The following is a 20103-nucleotide window of genomic DNA, read 5'->3' on the forward strand; positions in this document are numbered from 1 at the left end:
GTGCTGGGATTAAAGGCATGCACCACCACTGCCTGGCTCATAACAATTTTTAATATTTCCTTAACTTCCATTGACGTGTCATTCATGTCTACCATTTTCCCGTTTAGCTCCAAGCTAGCTCTCCTAAACGCAAGGTTCATGCCCAGGGCTTCTGTCTCAGTATTGCATGCATGTCTCAAAAACATCTCTAATTTGGCATGTCCAAAACTGAACTTCAACCTAATTCCTCTTCTCCAGTGTTCATGCCATAAAGAGCACCAACCACTCTACAGTGCCACCTCAGGCCTCACACCTGGCACTCCTTCAATTCCTCAAATTCTGAACCAGTTCCCTCTACCTTCAATAATTCTTGTTACTCTCATATCCATGGGCTCCTCCATCTTCATTGCTGTGCACCCAAACACTATCTCTCTCCTAAATTACTCTTTTCCCTAGTGACACATGCAACACAGTTCTCCCTGTTGCTTTCATACAAAAGCCTTTTTATAGTGCTTTATCTTCATAAAGCTTTCTAATTACCCTTGATATAAGGCCTAAAGTCCTAAAACAAAGCCCCAAAGCCCTGTGAGGTAAGGTTCTTTCCAATGATCTAGTTCTCCAAGAAAATAAGCCATCTTGTAATTCCTCAAGCAAACCAACTCTTCTTTAAGATCTTTATAAATCATGTTCTCCAGGCATTCAACATCTCCTTACATCCATGCATGGCTAACTTCTATAAAGCCCATTTTAAATGTCACCTCCTTGGTCTCTAGCCCATCCCACGACTAAGTAAGTTCCCTTCTTTATTCTTAGAAGGGCTTATTCTTGCTAATGAAGCAGTTAGTATACCACTTAGGTAACTATTTGCTTATAGTACTTTAAAGGTACATACGCTCCATAAATGTAGGTATCATGACTTTCCTAAGCATCCAAAACTACAGTGATAATAGATAATAATAAGTTAACAATCTTAAATATTAAGTCTAGATATGATATAAGTACTTATCATCAACTCACAGCACATCATATATTAGATATACTCTATCTATGAAGAGATCACAGTAGAAAGACTTAATTTAGATCACTTGTCCAAGGTGATCTAAATTACGCAGTTAAATGCAGAGCTAGGGCCTAACCCAGACACCAGGTGCACATTCTAGCCACTATGCTCATACTGAGTGTAGATGGATGGATGGATGGATGGATGACTGGATGGATAGAAGGATAAACTAAAGAACTGATATGAAAACACAACCAGCCTCCTCTTTGTCTTCTACTGCTTGAACAGCTTGCAACTAGATGACCCCAAGAGTCTTTTAGCGGGCACATGTTCCTTGATTCTTTCTGAAGTATTTTTCTTTTTTTTTTTTTTTTTTAATATTTATGTATTATATGTAAGTACACTGTAGCTGTCTTCAGACACACCAGTAGAGGGCGTCAGATGTCATTACAGATGATTGTAAGCCACCATGTGGTTGCTGGGATTTGAAATCAGGACATTTGGAATAACAGTCAGTACTCAACTGCTGAGCCATCTCTCCAGCCCCCTGAAGTATTTTTCTTATTCTGTTCATCTGTTGTCCTACAGCCAATAATGGTTTCTGCTATCCATAGTTTGTTGGGGTTGGGGGGTGTTATTTTGAGGGTGGTTTTTGTTTTGGGGTTTTGGTTTTTGGTTTTTTTTTTTTTGGATTTTTAAATTTTTCAAGTCAGGATTTCTGTGTAGCCCTGGCTCTCCTGGAATTCTCTTTGTAGACCAGACTGGCTTCAAACCCACAGAAATCTGCCTGGCCCTGCTCTAGAGTCCCAGGCACCACCATTGACTGGCTGACTATAAAATTAACTACAACCTCCTTTCCTTGGCTTTTACTCTCCTTCCACCATTAGACATCTTCCACCATTAGGCTCACTGTCTCTTTGCTATGTTTTTGACAAAACTGGAGATCAACCCAATATGCATGACAGGCTCTACGCAGAGCCACATCAGAGTCCTGCTGTCCCAACTATCCAGTCTCCCCTGGGGTCTGATTTCTGTATATGAATGGTGCCCTCAGAGCTGTTCTTCTTCAGTTCTCTCCTCACTCCAAATCAATCAGGGATCCCTTTAGACTCCACTCAAGTATCCTGCAAAGTAACATAGCCAGTTCTGGAAACTCAGGGTTACTTAGGGTTAGCAGCATTTAGCACTACACTGCTGCCCCCTTAAGCTCTTTGAAGATTTGGCTCATCTCTCTTTAGTGCTCCAAAACTAAACACATATCCAAGCACAATACATTATGTAGTTTTTGACAGACTAGATGAATGAGACAACTATTGTAAGGCCTCAGATTACATCTCATACACGTTTAAAATTAAAATATATGTATTTTGGGAAAAAGTCACAAAAAGCAATGGGAAGAAAGACTTTACTGAGGAAACATGAACAGGAATAGGAGACTGAAAGTTAAGAATTGTAGTAAGTCAAGAACAGGAGCCAAACATTCTACCAGCAACTCAGCCAGGTCTACTTCACATCTAACTTAAACAGAATTCCCTACGACATCCCTATCATCACGGGACATTTCTATGAGGGAATTAAAAGATTCAATAAAACTAAGCTGCAGAGGACAAAAGTATGCCCTGAAAATCAACGTGTACTGTAAGACGTCCAGATCCATAGAGATCATTTCACGTGATTCTACTTCCTTCTTTACCTCAAATCAACTCAAATATTTTAAGGGAGTTTTTATTTATAGGACTTGAAGAAGGGGAAGCTGAAACAGACACAAAATAAGAACTGTAAAAAATCAATAAAGGGGCCAAGTGTGGGGCCTGGCCTATGGTCACCCCCTTCATGCTCCCGGGCTCTTCCACAGTAAGTGGTGCCACTGACCTGATCTGCATCTGCATGAACTCCAGGAGACTGAGCGGGTGGCACCTCCTGCTGGACTGCAGCCACTGCCCCATTAGGCATCAGGATGAGCTGGGAGGCAAGAGGCACATTCCGGCCCAAGGTCCGGTTAACCTGCAATAGGTTGCCCAGCTGTGGCTGGCAAGGAGAGTAACAAGAAAAAAAGAGAGGACAGAAGAGATGGAAGGAAAGAACCACAAGACAAAAAACAGCAGGTATTAAACAGCTGAGCCTGCTCCTTTCCACACCAACCCAAGAACCTCTCCTTCTCCAAATGTGAAGAATCATCCAGGAGAGAACCTACAATGTGCAGAAGACTACGGATGATAACAGAGTCAAACATCAAAGACAGTTAGACAGCGAGCATTTTAGAACACATAGTTCTACACAGAAATAGACTAGCTGAGAGATGCCTACAATTTGTGTACCCAAGTCACATGTTTAAGGACTAGACTACACCTAATACTGATCTATCAAATATCAATGCCACATCTTCCAGCAGAGGATCTCAATGCTATCTAAAAGCATCTTTTCTAGCCTACATAAGACATGGGAAGTAGATCGGCTTGTCTTAAAATGTGATAACCAAAATTAAATAAAACAGCTTTCAGACGAGGGGAATTGCCCAGGGGCTGAGCACTTGCCTAGTATGCATGAGGCCCTGGGTTCCCTCCATAGCACCAAAAAAAATACCTTCATTCTTTGCCAGGAAGATAAATTATGAACTACGCCCCTAGGACAATGGTGGCTGTGGCTGTGACTTACCCGCAGATACATCTGGGCCTGCGATTGGTTGAGAGGTGGGGAAGTGGTGTTCCCCAGCAACACAGACTGCGTCAGAGTGGTAGCACTGGGGGAGCTCACACTCTGCGATCGGCTGATGAGCTGAGCAGCTGACGTGGTCGCCAGATTCATCTGCACGGTACAGAAAGGAACTGGGACTGAGGACTCGAGGGGAAACCAAAGAAAATACACAGCTGACATCTTGAGAGTAACAATCAACAACAGGATATTACTTTCATGAAGTTAAGGGAAATAAATAGTAACTTCCATTCAAAACTTCACCCTAGCTACTTTGAAATATTACCAAAGCAAAGAGACAATCAAAAAGAAAGCAAGCCCACAATCACCAATTTTAATATTTAAGCAGGCAAAGGAAAGAAATGAAACAGGTTTTCTTTCTCTAGAAAAGAAACCTTTCAAATATTATCTCTTCTTCTCCAAGAGTTTCTCCTTCCTTCTTTATGCTTGCCTTCAAAGACTCCTGTACAACAGGTCATACATAGTAGTGCACATCTGTAATCCCAGCACTCAGGAGGTAGAGGCAGGAAGATCATTAAGTATGAGGCCAGTATGGACTAGCTAGGGAAAGTCTGTCTAAAAACCAAGACTCCTACATAGGTTTGACTAGGTTCCCTGGTTGTTTGTTTGTTTGTTTTGTTGCCAATCTCTACTAAGAGCAATAAATGCCCTCCGGATCAGCTGCAAAGACCAGACCTTGACAGACACTGCCCTCAGGGAGAGACAGTACTCACCGAGGCCTGGGTGGTAGCGGCCTGCTGCGGTGCAGTGCTGCTGTTTGGGGAGCTAGCCTGACGACTGGCAGCAATCGTGGCCTGTTCAAGGGGAAGCATAAGAGAAGCAATGAAGAGGCTGTGTCTCTGTCTTCTAGCATTAATTCATGAACAAAACAGACATTTCAGATAAGAACAAAGACACTGTATGTTGGAGTATGAAAAAAAATACATCACTATCTGTGATATGTCACATGACCACATAAGCCTGCCCAGGAACATCAAGGCACACAGACAACCTGTACTCTGCTACTCCAGTTTCAGCCCACATCACGAGTCACTGACAAATCTAATGCTGTCTAGTCCAACACATCAAATGAGCCATTTTCTACTACGTATACTTAAAAAGTATTAAGCAGAATGATAAAAATTTCAGTAACTCATTTAATACATACAAAATAAATATTACCATTTGGGAGAAGGACGGCAGATGGGACTGAAATCCATTTAAAGTATATACTTTTACCTCAGAGATCCAACTCTGCCCCCAAATATAATCAGTGAAACATTAAACTGACATAGACATTATTGAGATTTCTTACCTTCTTTTTGTCAACTGACATCTTCTAAAATCTCAGTATCACCTCGATTTGAACTAGCCACATTTTAAGTACCCAAAAGCTACGTATGGCCGGTAGCTAACATATTAAACAGAACAGGTCTACAACACAGCTATTCCACCTCTAAAGAGTCTCCCACAGTTCATACTGCAACCCTATAATCTGAGAACCATCCTTTCTCCAAAGAGTACAGGTGGTAAAGGAAGGCTTCGGTGTGGGATGCAGCCTGCCCCAAACTGCTCCACTACCTCCTAACCTTGCAGTGCCTCACCCCTACCTCCTGTCCCATGGCTGCTGACCTCTCTCTCACCTGCTGAACAGCTGCCAGGCTATGCAGCTGGGCATTACTGAGCTGCTGCTGGAGCATGAACTGGTGGAAATATTGAGCCGCATTAGGTTGCCGCTGCAGTGCTTGCAGAGCCTAGAAGACAGGATACAAAATTCAGAACCATCACTTCTAACTCCCATATGCGTCACTGCTGCAAAGGGAGTCAGGAAGGAGAGGAACAATAGGAGACAAAGGACGACCATCAGCAGCATCTGATTTTTCCTTACAATGTTGGATCAGTAGTCTATTCAGTCATCTAAAACAGCAGAGACAATTGATTCTATGGTCTCTCCTCACATATAAAGAAAAGCAAACCAGTACATATGAACTTCTCAAAATAAAACCTGATAACATATCACAAGATCTAGACAAACTACAAACAAATGAGAAACTGACTAATATAAGGAAAAGAAGCTAGACATGGAGGCAGATGCCTATAAAAATGGAAGCAGGAAAATGATGAGTTCCAGGCCAGCCAGGCTAACAGAGTAAGCCACGTCTCAAATAAATAAATAATAAAATAAACTAATAATAAAATAAAATAAACTAATAATAAAAGGAAAAAGCGGGCTGGTGAGATGGCTCAGTGGGTAAGAGCACCCGACTGCTCTTCCGAAGGTCCAGAGTTCAAATCCCAGCAACCACATGGTGGCTCACAACCACCTGTAACAAGACCTGACTCCCTCTTCTGGAGTATCTGAAGACAGCTACAGCGTACTTACATATAATAAATAAATAAATAAATAAATAAATAAATAAATAAATAAATAAATAAAAGGGAAGAGCATATACCGTGGGTATCTAGCATGGAGATACAGATCCTTAAGTATTTAGAGATAGATGACAGAAACACAGTCTGAACAATTCTACCAAGAAAAATAGTAGTGACTTCTAAACAATTTTACCAGGCAAAACTCAAATGATTGACTCTTCCAAATATCTACTGTATAATGTCAATGACTATTTATAAAGATGACAGTGATCATTTTAGTGTCAACTGGATTTTCCTATGTTCTTATTCTTTAATAATTACAACCATTCCACCAAAGTCTTATAAGAAAAATGTTTCATTTCCAAACAGGATATTTAAGGTATAAAATTTGCTATTTGTCCAAAAGCAAATGTCTAAAAAGGTCATTGAAACTTTTACTACTCAGAATAATTTATAAGGCCCAAAACTGAAAACTTGACTACTGAAGCAGGAAAGGGAGCTCTGTGGGAAGAGCACCTGTAGCGCAACCTCAAGGACCAGAGTTCAAGTCTCAGAACAACTTAAAACAGAAGGTCAGGTGCAGTGGTGCACATCTGTAATCCCAGCACTCTTTATGGGATGGCGGATGGAGACAGGAGAAGTGACCAGAAGCTCAAGGGCCAACAGCACCTGTATATACTACACAGCATAAACAAATCTCGTTAGTGTCCTCTAACCTCCATACACAGCACTATACACACACACACACACACACACACGCACGCACACACACATGCTCACACATAGTAAGTAGATATTTTTAAACAATGAAAAGAAATGGTTAATTAAACCTAATTAATACACTGATCCTTATTTATATTTATTCATGTCTGAACTTTATAGTATTTCATATTGGATCGATGAACTGCATTCTTCAGCTCTATCTTTTTGTAGTTTTATTTCAAGACAGGTTCTCACCAAGTTGCCCAAGCTGGCCTTGAACTTGGTACATTGCTAAAAGCAAAACAAAATGACCAAATTTCACTCTGGGTTTGCTTGCTCTAACTTTGTAAACTGCTAAGATTCTGAAGAGGACCTACTCAGAAAGAATCTGAGGATGAAGATCTTCCGGTATCTTTGCCTAACCCAAGTCAATACTCACAGAGCTCGGCCACTCTGCTGAGCCTCACCTGCACTGCTTGCCGTTCATACAGGGACATCTGTGCTATCTGGGGCCGAGAGCTGGCCCCAGAGCTGGAACTCCCATTGGTCGAACTAGAGTTTTGCTCACTCTCCGTTTCCATGATAGCGTTCCAGGGTCCCCAAGAATGGCGCTCTGACTCAAGCCCTAGACAGAATCAGTAAAAGGTTAAAGTTATACCTTGAATGGAAAATGTCATTTCATGGCATTATTATTCAAAAATCACAGTAACTCCACAAAGTATCTAAGAATCTTCCTCTGAGGTCTTAGAACTCCCCAATCTGTAATCTATCTTTCTCACTCCACCATCTTTTCGAGCTCGTCACTGTTTCAAAAGGAAAAACCTTTACATAACCCCTCCTGGCTACCACTAAATAAAACACCAGACTATAACAAGCCACCTCACAACCTACAATACTAAAGCCACCTTATGTCCCCCAGCACGTTCCAACAGTTCAAACTCCACCCATTCACAGCTTGCTGTTACTTTATCTCCATCTATCTATGGTTATCATGTTAACCACGGACAGCATTCCTAGTGAAGCCTCTAGTTGCTTTCTTTCCTTGTCCCCAACAGACCCTTCACCTCTGCTATTTTTTTATAGTACTTTATGGTAAATATTACAGCCCCCATTTTATAATCGAGGGAACAAGGATCTTCTGTGTATCAAGTCTTTACATTACTTTGTCTCTTACCAGAACAAAAAAAGCAAACAACAACAAAAATCTGTCATCAGAGCAGTGTCACTCGGTTTGAGCATTCCCTCTCCTCATTTCATGGAGGAGAGCCCTGAGATACTGATGAGGTAGGCAAGAGTGGACAGGTCATGGAAGTGGATAAATGTTGGGGACACAGAGCTAGCCTACTGCCCACATATCCAAAGTAGCTGACTGGCTGCTCGCCAAGCTTACTAATTAAAGCCTCGGGCTGTTACTTCTCCTTATGTAACTTCAGTGTCCCTATTAGCAAGCAAGGGAACAGAGTGAAGAGGTTACATACTCCCAAGTACGTAACAGTAAGTAGCATTCTAACTGAAAAGAATAAGATTCAACTTTACTAACTTGTAAGAATTTACCCTCTGGCAGCTACATTAAAACCAGCAAGCAAGAAATTAAAAGAAAAATACATATCAAAAAAAGGAAAAGAAACGAGAGAAGCAAACAGAAACACCCCTCTAAAGCCGCTGAAAATGACATCATTTTACCCCGGATTTTGCATTCTTTCGTTAAACGTACACTGTATATTCTTTATTTTTGATACACTGAGCTACTAGAACTACCAGGTCTCCCAAACACTTGGCTTGGAAATATAAATGTCTGACCATAATTTCTGCTAGGGGCTATCTCTAGTTTCATTAGATAAATGGATTTATCTCAGGAATGCATCCCAAACAAGTAAACAAATGTCAAAGTCTCGGCCTCGGCCACTGAAGTTTTCTCCGGATTCTCTTCCCGGCATCACGACGTCACTTAACTGTCCCCAGAGAACTCTACCCATTTTAGGACTGAGCAAATGTCACTCCACACACAGATAAAATGGAAGAGGTACAGAGAGAGTATTCTATCAACTTCAGTCTACCTTTCTCCCCAAATCTTTTGCCAAAATATCAAAGCACTAAACAGATACAGACCCATGAATCCTCAATATCAGCATGTGAAGGAAAAAAAGTGGGTAAGGATTAGAGGCAGCATGGCACAGTTGTACAGATTACTGGACTTATCTCACTGGACTCAGAGACATAAGACCCTGTTACTTGCAATAGAGCCTTATATATATATATAAAAAAAAAAAAGTTCATCAATTCGATGACCCCCTCATTTCCCCCAGATAGTGAAACAGAGAAGGGCCAATTTTAAAGTCTTTTCACCAGGGAAACTGCCATCAAAAACCTCGCAGGCACACAAATCTATGTCTTAAAATCCTTATTTTTCAATGAATGTTGGGAGTTCCAGATTCAATATAGAAAGTGAAGAGAGCACACCGTTTAGGTGGCAAACTCAATTAAAAATTAAAACTAAGAGTCAAAGGCCATCCTAAACGGTCCCACCTTTTGGGTGTGGGTGTGTTTAAGGACTCAACTGGGGAAGACACACACCGATGGGAAGGGACTAGAAAGTAATATTGAGGTAGACATACTACTGGGCCTACTGGGTCAGGTGTTGAAGAAGTCAATACCCTTGAGTATAAAACTCTGTTGCAGTAAGAATGGAGTGAGAAGCAAGGATTGAGGGGCGCCTCGGAAAGACTCCCAGGGGTTCTTGTTCTTCACAGAATCGTGATTAAAAATTATATATATACAGTTCCAAAGAGAAATCAAACACACCAGGAGAAAGGGGTTCATAGAGTGCTGTGCCCGAAGCGAACGGACTTGGTAAGCAGGGACATGTACATTCTAATAGTAGGAAGCCAAGCAGGGGGTGCACAGAAGTCGAGGAACTGGGAGATCGGGGAGCCCGGCGGAGCGCGAGAAGCAGGGAAGAGAACCAGACAGCATGCTCGGATGGAAGGACCAAAGTCGGGGAAGGGAGAAATGAATGAGAAGACGAGCGGTCAGAGGCAACGAGGTGACGGACGGACGGACGGACAGACGGACAGACAGCACCGAGCACAGCGAGCGCAAAGCACGAAGACCGGGACGCGCAGCACCCAAGCAGCACCGCAAAGCGCAGCAGAGCGGGAGGCAGGAGCGCGGCTGGGGGAGGTACCTGGGCGTTGCACACGCCGAGGTGGCTGAGGAAACATCCCCGCGCCGCCGAGACCCCGGGATGCGGCCCCTCCCCGGCCCGCGGCCGCCCGGTTACCTTCGCGCCCCGCTCCGCACCCGAGTCCTCGCGGGGGGCGTCCACCTCAGGGGCGGGGGAGGGGGGGGTCGCTCGGCCTCGGCGGCGGCGGCGCGCCGCCTCCTCCCCTTCCTGGAGGGGCGGGGGCCCAGGCGCGGTGGGAGGTGCCCGGCGCGGCCGCCGCTCCCCGCCCCTCCCGCCGTCCGGGTGCTGGCGGCGCCGCGGCTCCGCCAGGCCGGGGTACTCGCGCGGGCCTGTCACTTCCTGCCCCACCGCGAGGGTGGGGGGCCGAGGCCGGGGGGGGGGTGGGGACCGCGGGCCGGCGGGGAGGGGGCTGCGGGGAGGTGCTTCCGGGGCAGCCGACCCCTCCTCCGGCCCGCCCCCTCCCCGCGCCCGCCCTCCCGCGCGTCCCTAGCTTCCTGTCGGCGCCCGTTGCCATGGCGACGCTGCTCCCGGGCCTCCGCGCTCTAGGCCCGAGTGGTTTTTTTGTTTTGTTTTTTTTTTCTCCCCCTGGCTCTGGCTCTCTTTCTCCTCCTTTCTTCCCCCCTTCTCTCTCTTCGAATTCCGCTCGCCGTCTGAAAGCACGAAGCTAAGAAAGCGCTGGCCTCTAGAGGGGGACTCACCTCGGAGAAGAGAGGGAGATGGGAGAGGGGAGGGAAGTGACGTGAAAGTGGGGGAAAAAAAGAAGGTATTTTCTGCAGCTTCTGGGAATAGGGGCTCGAAAGAAAGGATCAAAGGGACCAGCAGGCAGAGAGGGAGGAAGCGGAGCAAAGACCCTTGAGAAACGACGGCCTGTGAAAGGAAATAGAGCAAAGGGAAGGAAAGAGGAGAAAAGAAAAACTTTGAGATTGAGGGAACGGCGAGAGAATGCTGATTGTTTAATCCCTCGCCTCAACTCCAAGAAGGCGGGAAACAACGCCGCGCAGAAACTCAACCCGTTAGAAGCTGCAGTTCATTAAAAAGCAGGAACCTGATGCAACTTGCTTTGAATAATACCTAAGTCTGTGACTTCAGGGTGGATTGTGTGCTTTGGCATCTCTTAAGTCACGCACACGTGAAAGAATCACAACGCCCAAAACAATGGAAAAGGCGGGGTTGTAAAGAGATGAACAATGGTGCTGCCTTTGGGAAGGCTGAGCATGAGGTGGGGGAGGCTCGTTTTATTTGTAACACAAATTTAACAGGATTAAGTTATTCTCAGTCTCTCTGAGCTCTTCGAACACCTACTGTGTGCCGGCCACTCTTGGAAGCTTTTTTTATTTATTTATTTTTACCAGAGCACAGATAGCAAAGACAGCTGCTCTCCTTAACCTTTTACCTGCCGTAGGGTGTTACCTTGTGACAATAGCGGGATTTGTGCTTTATCTGTAGTCTTTTGCTAACCTCAGCCATAATTGTTTTCTCGAGCCCACGCTTCATTGAAAACCCATGTGTAATTAATTTGTCTTTAGGGGGGAGAGAGGCATTCTCATTAGAAATTCGATGCATTTGTGTTTGTTTCAACTCCCTCTCTTAATGGGTATAGCCAGATCTCTGTAAAGTCAGATCTTTAGGAGGCTTCTAGGAACCAGTTAAACAAGTATGCAAATCCCGAAGGGCAGCCAAAGGACTGGAGAGGCAGGAACGCGGGTGTGGAGGGGTGAAAGGGTTTGCGCCGGGCCAAGGATGATAAGTGTTGGCTGGAGATGAATGGGAACATTCTGGCAAGGAGATCTGGTGGTTTAAAACCCACTTAGTTCAAACCTAGAACTTTGGCAGGTCAAAGAAGGTTAAAGCTTCCTTGCGGAGACTTACAAATGGCTTATTGAACCTCAACAGTATTTAATATCAAGAATGAACAACCTAAAGGTGACTTTCAGATTTCTATACCCCGCCAGGATAAGAAACAGGGCTTCTAAAGGAAAACTATCAACATCAATGAGTCTGGATATGACCTGTAATATATGTCCAGAAGAAAGCATCCAGATGCCAGTGGTTATGTCCTTATTTCCCCAGTAACCTATAGGGTTTGTATAGATTATCAAGGCCCTTTCCCATTGTGCTCCATCCCCCTTAACAATGAAGAATTGCTGAATAGAGCTGCATTCCACCTCAAGTTTTTGGGTCTTTCCTTCTTTCTTTCTTTCTTTCTTTCTTTCTTTCTTCCTTTCTTTCCAGTACCGTTGGTTTCATCGTCTACTGGATGATAGAAGGGGATTGAAAAGTGGCCAAATAATTTCAGCTTCTGCTCTGACATTAGCCTAGAAATAACCCATTGCAGCACAAGCTATGTTGATATGGGCCAAGAGTTCAATATTCCAAAGAATCTCCAAAGCTTATAAATTTTCTGGGTCACAGGTCTAACTAATTTCCACCAAAACAAATTTAACTTAGTTAAAAATATATATATCAACAGCAAATTAAATTTACAGGAAAGCCTCCATCCACAAGAAAATCATTTCCATACCCTGAGTTACCTAGAGAACAGTTCTTCTCCACCTAAATAAAGCGAAACAATTTTGTTCCGGGATGGATCTTAAGCTGCCCCCCCTCCCTCCCTCCTTCCCTCTCTTCCTCCTCCCTCCCAGCTTCCCCCTCTTTGTTAAACTTTCTCATTTTCATTTAATGATTCTCTGGAATTAGTCTTTTCTCTTTCAAAACAAACGGTTCAATTGAGTGGTGGAGAGGTAACTTTGCTCTTCCCGACACTGAAAGTCATTAGCCTAAGCAGGTGTAAAAGAAATGCATTTGACCTGTTTTGCAGAGCACTGAGCCCTCCTCCAATGTCTTAGCTGCCTCTAGACGGGCTGGGATTTGGAAGGGGACTTTGCTGCATCTAAAACAAACAGAAGGTAAGGGAATGGAATCCCGGCCATGCACTGAGCAGTGTCCTTCAAGCTGATCTGTGAAGAGATAGCTCTTACTTGACAAGTGAAGCCTTCAACAGTATATGAAGTGAAAATGAGGAGCATGTTTTTATGCAAAAATGGGAAGGATGCCTTAGGGAAACAAGGCAGTGACCTCCTGTATTCTAAACTACACCTCACCCACCTTCCACATCCCACCACATCTTGTGGCAGTTCTTAAGTTCTAGCTGGAAGAGAGGAAGATGAACATTAAGAACATTTTGAGACTCCAGTTTTTGTTTTTGTTTTTTTAAGATTTATTTATTTACTGTATGTAAGTACACTGTAGCTGTCTTCAGACACCCCAGAAGAGGGCATCAGATTTCATTATGGATGGTTGTGAGCCACCATGTGGTTGCTGGGACTTGAACTCAGGACCTTTGGAAGAGTAGTCGGCACTCTTAACCACTGAGCCATCTCGCCAGCCCCGAGACTCCAGTTTTTAAAGCTAAGTGCTGTCTAAGTCCCTTAGTTTTCAGCAGAGAAAAGGGCATTTCGGGACTAGAGATAAACCAATAAATATTTAAATATCAGTTTATCTAAACCGTTCTTTATGGTTTATTTAGCTTACACCACTAATTTAGTCATAATTTAGTGAAGTTTATGCATCAATGAGTTTAATTAATGAGCTTATCATTTATATGACAAGAGCATTCTTTGGGCACTACATTTACTTTAATAATGTTTCAAGAGTGCTCTTCTGGTCAGTATTTCAGAATAACCTCTTTAGAATACAGATTCATGATAAGATCCAACTCCAGATTTATACTCTCTGGGGAGTTATATTCTGTAGGCCAAGAAAGCTCAGCCTCTGGGAAGCTGGCTAAGGGGAAAGACAATTCAAAATATACCCCATACCTGGAGCCTCTGCTGCAGCTTCGGAGACCTCCTGGAATTCAGCCCTCCAGACAATTGTTTTGGGTCAATTATAATGTTTACAGATGAAGAACATAAAGCTGGGGAAAGTTAAATCATTCAGGATTTCGTTCGTGGGAACTTCAGTTTTGGAGTAAGAATTTTAAATTAAGTCTGTGTGAAACCATAGCTCAGAACCACCTCCAGCCACAGCATGAACAAGAGATTGAAATTTCCACTCAGTCGCTCAGCTCTGAACGTTTGTAGAGAAGTTTGGCATTCGCCCTGTAAAAGTGCCTGCAGTGGACAGCCCACTCTAACTTAGTGAATATCTCCAGTTATCGATCCAAAAGGCACTGTGTGGATAAGAACTGGGGGAATACCTTAGCAAACAAGAAAGAGAAATGACATACACCCCAATTCCCTAACTTTTGTTTCTGGTGTTGTCGACTTGTAAACTGGGCTAAGAATAATGGAGCCTAATGTTTTTTACCAGTCATGAAGCCTGTAAGTATGCTCCTTTGCACAGCAAAGGGGAAGTAATACGGTTTATCAGCTGCCCTTTAAACAACTGGCAATTCCGGAGCGTTATCAGAGCAGCTCCAGTGTGATAGGGATACATGTGAGAGTAAGATAGGAAGCAGAAGATGCGGAGCGGTTGGCATGACCTGGGAGGTACTCAACCCGTTCTTTCTTACTTTAAAACACCAGGCAGCAATGAATCAAGCCATGTGGGAAGCCTCTAGAACAGCCCCCTCAACCTGTAGGTCTCCACTCCACAGGGATCACCCATCAGATATTTATATTATGATCTATAACAGCAAAATTACAGTTATGAAGTAACAACGAATAATTTTATGGTTGGGAAGGGGGGCTCGCCACAGTATAAGGAACTGTATTAAAGGGTCCTAGCATTAGGAAGGTTGAGAACCACTCTTCCAGAAGCCAGAAAACAAAACAAAACAAAAGAGAACACAGCCTTCCTAAAACATTGCCTTTCACCCAGTGAAATGCATGCCAAGTTTCTAACCTACCAAACTGGAAAGTAACACATGTGTCAATTTAAACCAGGAAATTTGTAACAGAATATTACAGTAGCTGTAATAGAACAAGGAACCCATGTTCAAAAATATGTAATAGAAGAATGTTTTCCACAAATCATACACAAGCTTCCAGTTGCGCGACATGCTGAGTACATGATGCAGTCTTGCCCCGCAGGCCACCTTCTTTCTCCCCACCCTGATGTGAATCACGGTCCCTCAGGTGCTCCACAACATACTGCCACCTGTCAGTCACCTAGCCCAACTCACTTAGCAAACTGACTCCAGGTCATGGTTTTATTAGGTTATCCAGGACCCCCTTTCATGAGTTATTAGTCTCTATAATAATAATAATTAATAATTATTAATAATAATAATAAAAAAACCGTCTCAAAAGGAACCTCAATGACCATTTTAATAGAGCTTAAAAGCAAAACAAGGCAAGCTAGCTGTAAATCCCTGTGGTTGCTGAGCAGAGAAGGACGGAAAAGAGGAGCACACCAGGCTTTTGAGTCAGGGTTATGTAGAGTCAGAGGCATGTTCAGCAGCCAAGGTCAGTGAGCAGCCGCTCTGTGAAGGGGGAGAGTAGGGAGTGTCAGAGACCAGGCCAGAAGCCTGGAATGTCGGGGAAAGTGGAGTGGAACAGGAAAGGGACTTAGGCTTTTGGAACAGAACAGAGGGATATATAAGCTTCTTAAGTCTAGAACCCAAAAAAGCTGGCAGGCAGAGAGGCAGGAGGCTCTCTGTGAGCTCCAAGACAGTCAGGGCTACACAGGGAAACCCTGTCTCAAAACACCCAAACATAAAGACTGCCAGGCTTAGCAGTGGAGATCCATCCAAAAGTTTTGGAAGGGGGTTTTGACAAGATTAAATAAACACCTCTTTTTTTTTTTTTTTTAAAGATTTGTTTATTTATTATATTTATATGAGTACACTGTAGCTGTCTTCAGACACGCCAGAAGAGGGCATCAGATCTCAACCATGTGGTTGCTGGGATTTGAACTCAGGACCTTCGGAAGAGCAGTCGGTGCTCTTATCCGCTGAGCCATCTCACCAGCCCAAATAAACACCTCTTTAAGAGGATAATTATTTTTTTTCTGGTCTTTATATGCATCTTCATGTGAATCGCTTTCCTGGGGCTTAAACTTTTGGTCCTGCTGGATTAACATTTTTGTTGTTTTGGGGGTTTTGAGACATGGTCTAATTAAGTAGCCCTGGCCTAGAAGTCAATTCCTGCTTCTGCCTCCTGAGTGCTGGGATTAAAAATGTGAACAACCATGCTGGGGGATATGTGTCCGTGCAGCTGAATTAACTCTGTAAGGGAGGAGACAAAAGTATGTGGTCAATTCTTTAATCTTTGGAGCAGAATTAGGGACAGTTGTGATGTTTTCCTTTCTAGTACTACTGGGGAAATGAGAGGTGGAGAAAAAAGCCATGCATGAGGGAGGGTTTATCCTCAATGACCTTCATGGCTATTAACCCCATCTAGATACCCAGCATTCCTCCCTCAGGAGCTGAGACCCTAAAATCATATCAGAGATAGACTGATAGAATAGGGGAATAGATATAACCAATTTCACCATGAAAATCCAGAGCTCCAATCTCAAAGCTGTCACTAAAAGGGACAGTAGTGTCTGCTGGCATGGTGAGCCGGCCTCGTCACAGCTATCCAGGCAGCTGTGATGTCAGAGAGTGATAAGAAGCCAGAGTTCCTTCTGGTATTCTTATCTCTGGCCCAGACAGGCCGGAGGGTATTTCCAGCTTCTGGACAAGGATAAGAATGGGACCTGCCTGAGCAGTATCACTGTCCTCTACTCTGGTTACAGTACCTGTCTTCAAGAAAGCCTTACATAGCAACCTAACACAGCACAGTGCGGAGGCCTTACATCAGTCCATCTCATTTATTGTCGTCTCATCCGAAACAGGAAACAGGTGCGGGTAGTAAAGTAAGAGGTGTCAGACTACATTTGCATGACCTTGAAGTATGTGATTATGATTGGCCTGTTTTATAATGATTAATCTCTTACTGTATCAGTAAGTGACATTATCATGTTAGGTATGTATTGGGAAAAAAAAAAACAGTGTATATAGGGTTCTGTATTATCTGTGGTTTGTTTCAGGCAAGTATGAGATGTCAGAGGACATGTCCCCTATGGATTAGAGAACAAGACTTTATTTTTAAAAGCAACAGGGCTAGGTGTGGTGTATCATAAGTCTGTGCTAATAAGTAAGCCCGCAGGAATCCGCTTTCAGTAGTGTGAAAAATGATTCTAAAGTATTATTTTCAAAAAGGTGTAGACTCTTAAGTCATGCAAATTTCCAGTGAAGGTCAAAGACTTTCTATTGATGCAGGAAACAGTATTGAAGTCAGCCCATGTGCATTTGAGAGGCTTGTGTGCTTCCAGACAATTTAGTAAGAATGACAGAGGCAGGTGGCTGGTCTGAACACAACCCGTTAGTGACCCACATGAATCATAACCTTCAGGATTATCTTTTCATGCTAGATGGGAATTTGAAACACCTGTTTCTACAACAACAACAAAACAGTTGTACCTATAAAATAATCTGTACCCCCCCCCAAGTTATGAATGAACTGAGTCAATAGGAAATCCCAGACAGAATCAATGGAGAGTATTAGTTCCAACTTTCAGGTAATTGTTTTAGCAAGTAAAAACCTGAGTAACTGTTAAAGTTGCTGGAATCAGAATAACTAGGCGCAGCCACAGCAATAACTGCCTCCTGCCTTAGCTCAGGGGTTTTTCCAGCCGACTTGCTTCCCCTTCACACGAGGCAGAAACCCTGGGACTTTCATCCATACATCACCCCCTAGATCCAATCCATCCTTTTATTCAACATCAGCAAGACTGTGTTGCAGATCTCCTAAGAGACAGGCCTGTCTGTGTGCAAGTCCATCAAGGCAGGCGAAACACAAAGCTTCCTCCCCTCCTGGAGTTTGTGTGACAGAGAAGTAGGAGTGGCAGAAACTGCATATAGAACCTCAGGTCTACTGCCTGTCAATCAGAGGATGACCAATGAAACTCTCAGGATGATGACCAACACAACAGGAGAAAACGTTAAGGGCCATTGCTGGGAGACTTGAAGGCTGGGGCTCAGTGTTTAAGAGAAGTGAGCAGGGAAGAAGGCCACACCGAGAAAGCAGCATCTGAGAAAACACATGACAGGGAGCAAGACAGACTGTTCCGCAGTTAAGAGCACTTGTTTTCCAGGGGACCCCGGTTTGATACCCAGCACCCATATGATGACTAAGAACCATCTGTACTTCCAGTTTCAGAGGATCCAGGACCCTTCTCTGACTTCTGACCAGGTATACTCATAATACACAGACATATATGCAGATTAAACACTCATACTCACAAAAATAAATACGTCTAAAAAGGACTTTTTAAAGAAAACACATGGCAAGGCTGGGAGGGAGGCCTGTATATCTGCCCCAGGCAGAGGGACACATTCAGTGGGCTAAAAGAACAAAAATCATTGTGACCACGCCATACCAAGTGCTCCAGGAAGCCCTGGAAAAGAGGTCAGAGCCAGAGGAAAATAAAGATCATACCAAGAATCACTAGCTAATTCGGTGTTTCAAGAAGGGTCTGAGCCTAGACACTCACAGGACAAAGGGGGTTCAAGGGGTAATACTGACAGAAGCACAGAGATGTCCCAGAGATGTGCTGACCTGACGTAAGGGACAAGGATGATCTCTAAAATGACCAAGTGTCCTTGCTGTAGGTCATTCCTATTCCCCACAGCCTCTCACCCCATTTCTCCATTAACCTTATGTCTAAAATGAGATGATGTTTTAGGGTATTAACATGTGACCTCAGACTGGTAGCTCTCCCAATAAAATGCACTCTGGAGATGCATTTCATATGCTGGAGACATGGCTCAGTGGTCAAGAGCACTAGGTGTAATCCAGAGGACCCAAGTTCAATTCCCAGCACCCACTATTCATTGACTCCTGGTAAGCACAACAGGAGTTTTAAGTGTCCCTTAAAGTCCTAGGCAGTGTAGTCTCCCCTAATGAACAGGTCTGGTAGCCCTGCTCAGAAAAATTTACTGGCCCCGTATACACAGGTAGTGTGGTTTATTTGTTGTTTGAGACAGGGTCTGAACTAGCCTTGAACATTATAGCCTGTGCTAACCTTGATCTCCTGATCCTCCTGCCTCCCTACTCCAGGCATGCACCAACATGCCCAGCTCCTCCACCCCCACCTGAGTGTGTGTGTATGTTATGCCTATGTACATTCATGTATATGCACATGTGTGCATGAGGAAGCCAGAGGTTGACTCTCTGAGTGTCTTCCTCTCTCTTTGCCCATCTTATTTTTTGAGGCAGAGTCTCTCTCTAAATCTGGCACACTAATTGGTTAGACCAGCTGGCCAGCAAGATCCACGAATCCTCCCGTCTTCTACCCCCTCACCCACATGATGACTTCTGTAGTCATGTATATTAAATAACTCTGCTAGCTGATTTTCTTTTTTTTTTTTTTTCTTTTTTATCTATTTAACTTTCTCTTATGTCCTGAGAGCTCATTGTTTCTTTAGCTTTGGACTTTGTCAATAAGTCTGGTCTTCTGAGTATCTTCTGAGATGCTCGCCTAGAAAGCCTTAAAAGAAGCCGGATCCAGAGCGGGAACACTGTAAAAAAAAAGGCTCTCATAAGTCACTGACTCTCCTCCTGTAGCCCAATCATGTTAGTGATTTCTTGGGTGGTGAATGCCTAAGGTTGTTTGAATAAAAATTGACTATTGCCTGCCATGTAAATTATTAATTAAGCTCATAAAACCATCCCAGATTTCAACCCATTGTGAAATGAGTGTAACCGTGCTTCACATAGCACCATAACACTTAGAATATAAAATGATCCTTTGGAAACAAGTCATAGATTCTAGCGAAGAAGAGGGAAATTAATCAAAACCTTCAGTTGAGGTTTAACCCAGCCCACTGACAAGTAAAATAGTTTGCAGGAGAAAATAATCAATATATGTCTTTAGCACATATAGTTTGCTTTCTTTTTTTTCTTTCTTTTTTTAAAAAACATTTTGTTTATTTAATGTATGTGAGTGCACTATCGCTGTCCTCAGATCTCATTATGGGTGGTTGTGAGCCATCATGTGGTTGCTGGGAGTTGAACGCAGGACCTCTGGAAGAGCACGCAGTGCTCTTCAACTCTGAGCCATCTCGTTAGTGCCAAGCAAAGATAGTTTTCAATGCTGTAGTCAGCATGTGGAAAAAGTAGAAAGCATTGCTTGCCCCTGTCTTGCAAAATCTTGCACTATGGTAAGGTAGAAGAAAGTTATTAAC

The 20103-nt window shown here is 43.6% G+C and overlaps 1 protein-coding gene across 7 annotated transcripts in view; it reads right to left on the minus strand.

The window, feature by feature from the left end:
- The window catches only part of Phc1 (polyhomeotic homolog 1), a 22571-nt gene extending 11920 nt beyond the window's left edge, over positions 1 to 10651 (minus strand). The window contains exons 1-7 of one of the 7 annotated variants that reach the window (XM_021190493.2): positions 9930 to 10000; positions 8855 to 8863; positions 7213 to 7370; positions 5314 to 5424; positions 4405 to 4485; positions 3635 to 3784; positions 2852 to 3007 (exon numbers count right to left, since the gene is read on the minus strand). In XM_021190493.2, coding sequence (XP_021046152.1) covers positions 2852 to 3007; positions 3635 to 3784; positions 4405 to 4485; positions 5314 to 5424; positions 7213 to 7370; positions 8855 to 8863; positions 9930 to 9966 — 702 coding nt within the window. In that variant the 5' untranslated portion in view covers positions 9967 to 10000. Of the gene's footprint in view, positions 1 to 2851; positions 3008 to 3634; positions 3785 to 4404; positions 4486 to 5313; positions 5425 to 7212; positions 7371 to 8854; positions 8864 to 9929; positions 10001 to 10025; positions 10193 to 10627 lie in introns of those variants that run through there. The other 6 variants (XM_029535077.1, XM_021190496.1, XM_021190495.2 and 3 more) reach the window with 6 other exon arrangements.
- Between the last annotated feature and the right edge of the window lie 9452 nt (positions 10652 to 20103).

The sequence above is a fragment of the Mus pahari genome, chromosome 2, assembly GCF_900095145.1.
Source record: "Mus pahari chromosome 2, PAHARI_EIJ_v1.1, whole genome shotgun sequence".
Taxonomy (NCBI): Eukaryota; Metazoa; Chordata; class Mammalia; order Rodentia; family Muridae; genus Mus; species Mus pahari.